The sequence below is a fragment of the Candoia aspera genome, chromosome 17 (genome assembly GCF_035149785.1).
Source record: "Candoia aspera isolate rCanAsp1 chromosome 17, rCanAsp1.hap2, whole genome shotgun sequence".
Lineage (NCBI taxonomy): Eukaryota > Metazoa > Chordata > Lepidosauria > Squamata > Boidae > Candoia > Candoia aspera.
Genome location: NC_086169.1, coordinates 4522501 through 4528647, shown reverse-complemented (window position 1 = coordinate 4528647; position 6147 = coordinate 4522501). Strand labels below are relative to the sequence as shown.

General features: G+C 49.3%; 1 protein-coding gene across 2 annotated transcripts in view; it reads right to left on the bottom strand.

The window, feature by feature from the left end:
* Window positions 1-1528: 1528 nt before the first annotated feature.
* The window catches only part of STX5 (syntaxin 5), an 18512-nt gene continuing 13893 nt past the window's right edge, over window positions 1529-6147 (bottom strand). For both annotated transcript variants that reach the window (XM_063317186.1, XM_063317185.1), the window contains exons 9-11: window positions 5963-6063; window positions 3677-3798; window positions 1529-2797 (exon numbers count right to left, since the gene is read on the bottom strand). In XM_063317186.1, coding sequence (XP_063173256.1) covers window positions 2638-2797; window positions 3677-3798; window positions 5963-6063 — 383 coding nt within the window. In that variant the 3' untranslated portion in view covers window positions 1529-2637. The remainder of the gene's footprint in view (window positions 2798-3676; window positions 3799-5962; window positions 6064-6147) is intronic.

Sequence of the window (6147 nt, the reverse complement as noted above, 5' to 3'; positions counted from 1 at the left end):
TAAAGGACTGCCTGCCTTCCGGAGACATCTACCACCCTCCAAAAAACCACCAGGGTTCAGATGAAAATGTACTGCAAGTGAAATCACATCCCCAGAATTAAATAACTATTAGGATGACTCCCCTTTTCTTCACAGAAAATGGCGGGGGGCGAGAAATAACATTTATTAAATTGGAATTGCCCTCAGTTAAGAAGTACCCCACTGTGTATTTTATACTTTTCCCCTTGTGTCTCCCCCCACCCCCATCACACTACAGCGTCAGCTTTAGGAAAAGCTTCACTGGCCGTTTCTCCTTCATCCATAAAACCCCTTTACGCTGGGCCAAAAGATTTGCTTATTTCAACCCAAGGAAAAGCTGCTGTTGTGTCAGCAGTGTGTTTGCACAACGCCCATTGCTGAGCAACCCCAACTGGCTGGGTTCGCACAACACGCTCGACCACAAAGAAGCAAACGGCACCTTCATATGCCGCACACGCTGCATGGCTGCCTTCCTCGACAGCATGCGTTCCAGGCTGGGCGGTCTTTATTGGTGAATCTAAACCGTGTGGAATATCCAACACTTGGGCAGACCAATCACTTCTCGAAGGAAACAGGAGGTCGCCGCTGGTACCACCCACCCCATCCCCTACCACCCACTCCAGTTGCAGCTTTGTTACACCCTCTGGGAGAAACAGCCCACATCTCAGATGGTAACACCAACCTTTTAAGTGCCACGCAATTGCTCTGCACACACATGCATCCCATTGATGCTGTACGCTTACAGTACATGTAAACACCCAGCTGTGATTTTGGCTGTGACTATCATTGCACCATCTCTCCGGGACCGAGTTCAGGGAGGTGGCATTTCTACGGCACGCATACTAATCCAGTGTTCTGGATTTGCAAGCCGCAACAAAGCCGCATTAATCCCACAGGCTGGATCCACAGAACATCCTGGGGTAGCTTAATGTGTTGCCTGAACAAAAGTGGATGTAAAGAGAGCCGTGTTTCTCAGCCTTGGCCACTTTTGGATGTGTGGACTTCGACTCCCAGAATTCCCCTGGCTGGGGAATTCTAGGAGTCGAAGTCCACACATCTGAAAGTGGCCAAGGTTGAGAAACACTGAGTTAGAGGCATCTAACTGAGGCTAGCATACAAGACACAGAAGGGGTGGGGCTTTTGTTTAAAGTAAAGCTCTCGTTTAATAGCTTTCGGAGCACAAGGGAAAGCTAGGACCACTTTCCTCCAGAATTCGGGTTAGGAACGCCTCATCCCACCCACCACCCAGATGCTGTGGAGAGATCGCCCCTCACCACTGGCACAGTCTCCCAGGTTTTTGGAGAGCAGAAGGAGATGCCAACAGTGGGACGCAATGGCCATTTCAACACAGGCAGAAGGGAAGAGAACCACCTCACCTCCCTGAACAAGAACAAAAGTGGGAAAGGACATCACGGCTCAGCCACCATAACCAGGCCAAAAGGGAGCTGAAATGGCTCCAGCATAGGCTCTTTAAAAAAAAAAAAAGCGGGGCAGGGGAGAGAGAAGGGGATTAAAGCTTAATAATTTTATTATTCTCGAGTAGTGTAAAAATTAGTAGGTTTGGGAAAGCTGGCAGGCTTTCTCTGCTCTCGGGAAAGGAGGACACCGTGGAATCCGAAACGCTCGACAGCAAGGGGAGGCGGAAAAGCCTCACCTCGTCCCGTGCTGCTGAACTAAACACCCAGAGCTCCTTGCAATTAACCAGGCTGAGAGCTGCAAGCCGTCAATGGTTCAAGGTCCACAGATGCCTCGCTCTTGCACCAGGGAGGAAATCTGGGGAGGGAGGGAGGGAGGGAGGGAGGGGAGGGATGAGGAGGGTAGCTTGTGGAAGACTGAACCTTGTTTCCAGTCCAAGGGTGGGCAAGATCTGATCCGCCACTCTGCCACCTCAGTTTAGCTTCAAGAAACCGTACTTGGTCAGGAAGGCTCGAACATGGCACAAACCTGCCTTCTCAAGAACACATATAGAGGGAAAAAGAGGGCAGGACCACACGCTTGGCAAAGGGCCTGGTCTACTCATGGGCCGGCAAAGGTTAAAAACTTGTCCCAACAGAGAAACAAAAAAAAAAAAAAGACGACTTAAATAGGCTAAAACGAGGCAGGGAATCCAGCCCGCTGGGTGTGGTGGCCAAAGGCCCAGGCCTCCTCCGGATCCTAAAAATCCGGCTCTCCTCATGGTGTATCGAGGAGGAAGGAGTTGATGTTAAATTCCATTCTTGTATGCTCATAATATATTTGTTAAAAAAAATAGAAGGGAGGGTTCTTGTTAGCACGTCAGGGCTTGGGAAAATATACATGGCATAGGGGAAGGGGAGGGGGAAGATGCTGGTCCCACTGCATCCCACCCACCCGCTGGGCTGAGCCCCGTTTGGGGAGGAGCGGTCTGGGGCACAGCCCTTCACAGAAGAGTCCAGATGCTATTGCACTCCCATCAGGGCAACCTGGCTTCGGGCCAAGGGGCTGCAGCAAAGTGAGGGCAGGGGTCTTCGGCGCGGGGACGGGGCGGGGACGACCCTCCCCCTCCCGCCGGCCAGCTCCACAAAAGAGCGGAAGAGTCCTGCGTCCATCGCGGCGCAGGAAGGAGGAGGAAGGGGACGGGCAGTCGAGCCACCTCCTCCATCAGGCCAGGAAGACGACGAAGATGATGAAGAAGATGATCAGGATGAGGAAGATTTTCACCATGAGCCACCGGTTGGAGGACACCGACTGGAAGTATTTCAGGATTTCCATGTGCGCGCCTTCCACGTTCAGCTGTGCGTCTTCCACGTTGGCGTCGATTCTAGGGAAGCGGCAGAAGGACAGCAACGGTGAAGCCCGCAGCAAGAGAACAGAGGCGTCCTCAGAAGAGGCGGCCCTCACGTTCCCCCACCACAAAATAAGCTACAGGTAGCCCTCGCTTAACGACATTGGGACAGGAATTTAGGTTGCTAAGCAAAGCAGTCATTAAGCGAATCCGACCCAATTTTACGACCTTTTTTGCGGCAGTCATTAAGCAAGTCGCTGCAGGCGTTAAGCAAACCATGCGGTTTCCCATTGATTTTGCTGGCCAGGAACGGTGACCATGTGACACTGCGATGGTCATAAATGCAAACCGGTTGCCAAGTGCCCAAATTGTGATCACAAGACTGTGGGGACACCGTGATGGTCGTAAGTGTGAGGACCAGTTGTAAGTTAATTTTTCCAGCACCATCGTAAGTCCGAACCATCGCTAAACAAACGGTTGTTAAGTGAGGACTACCTGTACACGGAGGGAGAGATTTTAAGGGGATTAGGGGCTGGCAGATTTAACACAGGAAGGCATTTGGTCCCTCGAAGATAAGAACTGGAATGTGCCAAGAAGGAGCCAAAGATCGCCCCGTGGTCCAGCCCGAAGATGCTTTCAAGAAAGGGTCCTCCACTACACTCTGTGGGTGGGGAGAAGGCTTGGACCCTGAGTTTGTTGGTGGTGCCGGCTAGGGCTGATGGGAGTTGGAGTTCAACCACAACGGAAAGGCCACATATTGTCCATTTAGGAACATAAGACTTGGTGGCTGATTCGCCCCACGTACTCAACCCTCTCATGTTGTGGCTTCCTAGCAAGCCACCATGAAGCAAACTATGGCGTAGTATGATGTGAGAACCCAGCTTGTGTTTTTCCACTGCCCCTTGGGCCCCTGACCTCTGGATAGTCTCTTCCTGTTCTTTAACCATGTGTGCCAGTTGCTGAAATATGGAGCCCAGCTCGACGATTGTAGATTCGATGTTTTGCATAGTGTCCGCCCGGCTCTGGATGTATGAATCCTGCAAAGAGGAAAGCGTAAAGTCAGGGGATGTGCTCTTCCGCCACAGAGTGTTCTGGACCATCGTCTTGAAACCTAAGCATATCCACAAACCTTAAAGACAGCCTCCTTTAAGCTCCGCAACAGTATTTACAAACCTAAAGCAAACAGCTACGGTGTCAGCAAACATACTGCCATAAATAAATTAAAATAAAAGATAATAAAATAAAAGATAATAAAAGATAATAAAATAAAATAAAATAATAAAATTAAATTAAAATAAAAATAAGATGCTTAAAGGCTTCCAATTATAGAGTTTAAATGCCACTTAGACTCTACACACTAAATACTGACCTGCCAGTATAGGTAGTCCTCACTTAACCATTCGTTTACTGATGGTTCGGACTTACAACTGTGTTGAAAAAACTTACTTATGACCGGTTCTCACACTTACGACCACCGCAGCATCCCCGTGGTCACGTGATCGCAATTTAGGCGCTTGGCAACCGGTATGTATTTATGACGCTCACAGCACCCTGTGGTCACACGATTGCCATTTTCGACCTTCCCAGCCAGCTTCTGACAAGCAAAATCAGGAACCGCATGATTCGCTTAACGACCACGTGGTTTGCTTAATGCCTGCGGTGATTCGCTTAACGGCCATGGCATAAAAGGTCATAAATTCAGGTCGGATTCGCTTATTGACCGCATCACTTAGCAACCGAAATTCTGGTCCCGATTGTGGTCATTAAGCAAGGACTACCTGTGTCTTTAATTACCAGAGGCAGAGAAGTATTAGAAAAACACTATATTTCTGATACACATTCACTGCTACGGTGTACAGGACAGCAAATCATCTGTGCCACTCAAAAGAGAAAAAGCAATTGGGTGGGGGTGTAAAATGGCTTTGGAGGCATATTTCTCCTGTTTTTTTTTTAGCTCAAGTACAAATAAAGGAAGATATAAATCTAATAAATAATAAATCAGTAAGATCTCAACCCTGAGCTACGCATATTCTCCACTATTGCTACTATGCTTTGCCCCCAGAAGACCGTTTACTCACTGGTGTCTCCAGTTTAAAAGACCCAAGTTCCCAACAGAGGCCAGGCAAATGAATGGCTGTTGCAAGCCAACATGAGAAAACCAGCATTACTTGGGGGAGAGACAAAAGGGATGACTTTTTTCTTGTTCCACCCAGAAGAAGCTGGCTTCACCAGAATCTAAATTTTCCACTGTTCAAAAAAGATGGTTCAGCTTCATTACTTCCTAGAGCAAGGCTGGCTGGGGGATTCCGGGAGTTGAAGCTCACACGGCTTGAAGTGGCCAAGGCTGAGAAGTACTGTTCTAGAGGGAGGCATTTAAGGTCACTGAGTGGCCAGTAAAATTTCCCCATACACCCAATAACTGTATGGCTTTCCAGTTTCGAAGTTATTCTCCAATATTCTGGAGCAGTCGCTTGATCCCCCGGCCCGGCCTGTGCTCTGGTACACAGCTCAGTGATTCATCTGGGTAGATCAACAGGGGGGAAAAAAAACGACCGAGGGGTAAAACTGCTTCGACGGCATATTTTTTCTTTGTGTTCTTTAGCTCAAGTGAAGCTGCGTCAGTAGGGCTGAAGCGCAGAGCGCTCGCAAAGCTTTTGATGGAACGATAACATAAAACCCACAGGCCTATCTATAGGCATGACACATTAGCTGTCATGCTAGATTCTGGCAAGAGCTGGAAATTTATTCAGACCCTCAGCGCCATCAGTCAATCGAGGGAAATGGCATTAACATTTAAAGGTGGCTCAGATCTTGCAAAACCTCTGCAATCTCGCCTTCCCTGAAATCTAACAGGGTTCTGGCTCAAAGAACCACAACCGTGTGTGTGTGTGTGTGTGTGTGTGTGAGAGAGAGAGAGAGAGAGAGAGATGTCGCAGGTGCCCTGTCACCCAGGTGTGCTGCACTACCAGCTCAGGACTGAAGGAATCAAGTTTCTGAAATCTGGCAAGAATGGACCGCCCTGGTGCCCCCAAATATTTCAGACGTCAACTCCCAGCAGCCTCAGCTACTCCAGCCAGTGGCAAGGGAGACCGGGAGTTATAGTCTGAAAACCCTGGAGGGTTCACAGGCTCCATACATAACTTTAAAAATGAAATGACAAGAGCCCACCTCCTCCTTTTTATACCCCCATCTCAGAGGTACCTGTTCATTGATTAGTTGCAACTGCTGGCTCGTCCGATTGTCCATGTCAATGGCCACATCTCCCGAGTACCGCCGCTCGTCCTGAAGCACGCTGGAGCCCACTGTAGGGTGAGACGACGTCAGGGACGGCTCCTCTGAAGCCTCGCTTTCCAGCCACGGCCAAGGGATTCACCCCCTCCCCTCCC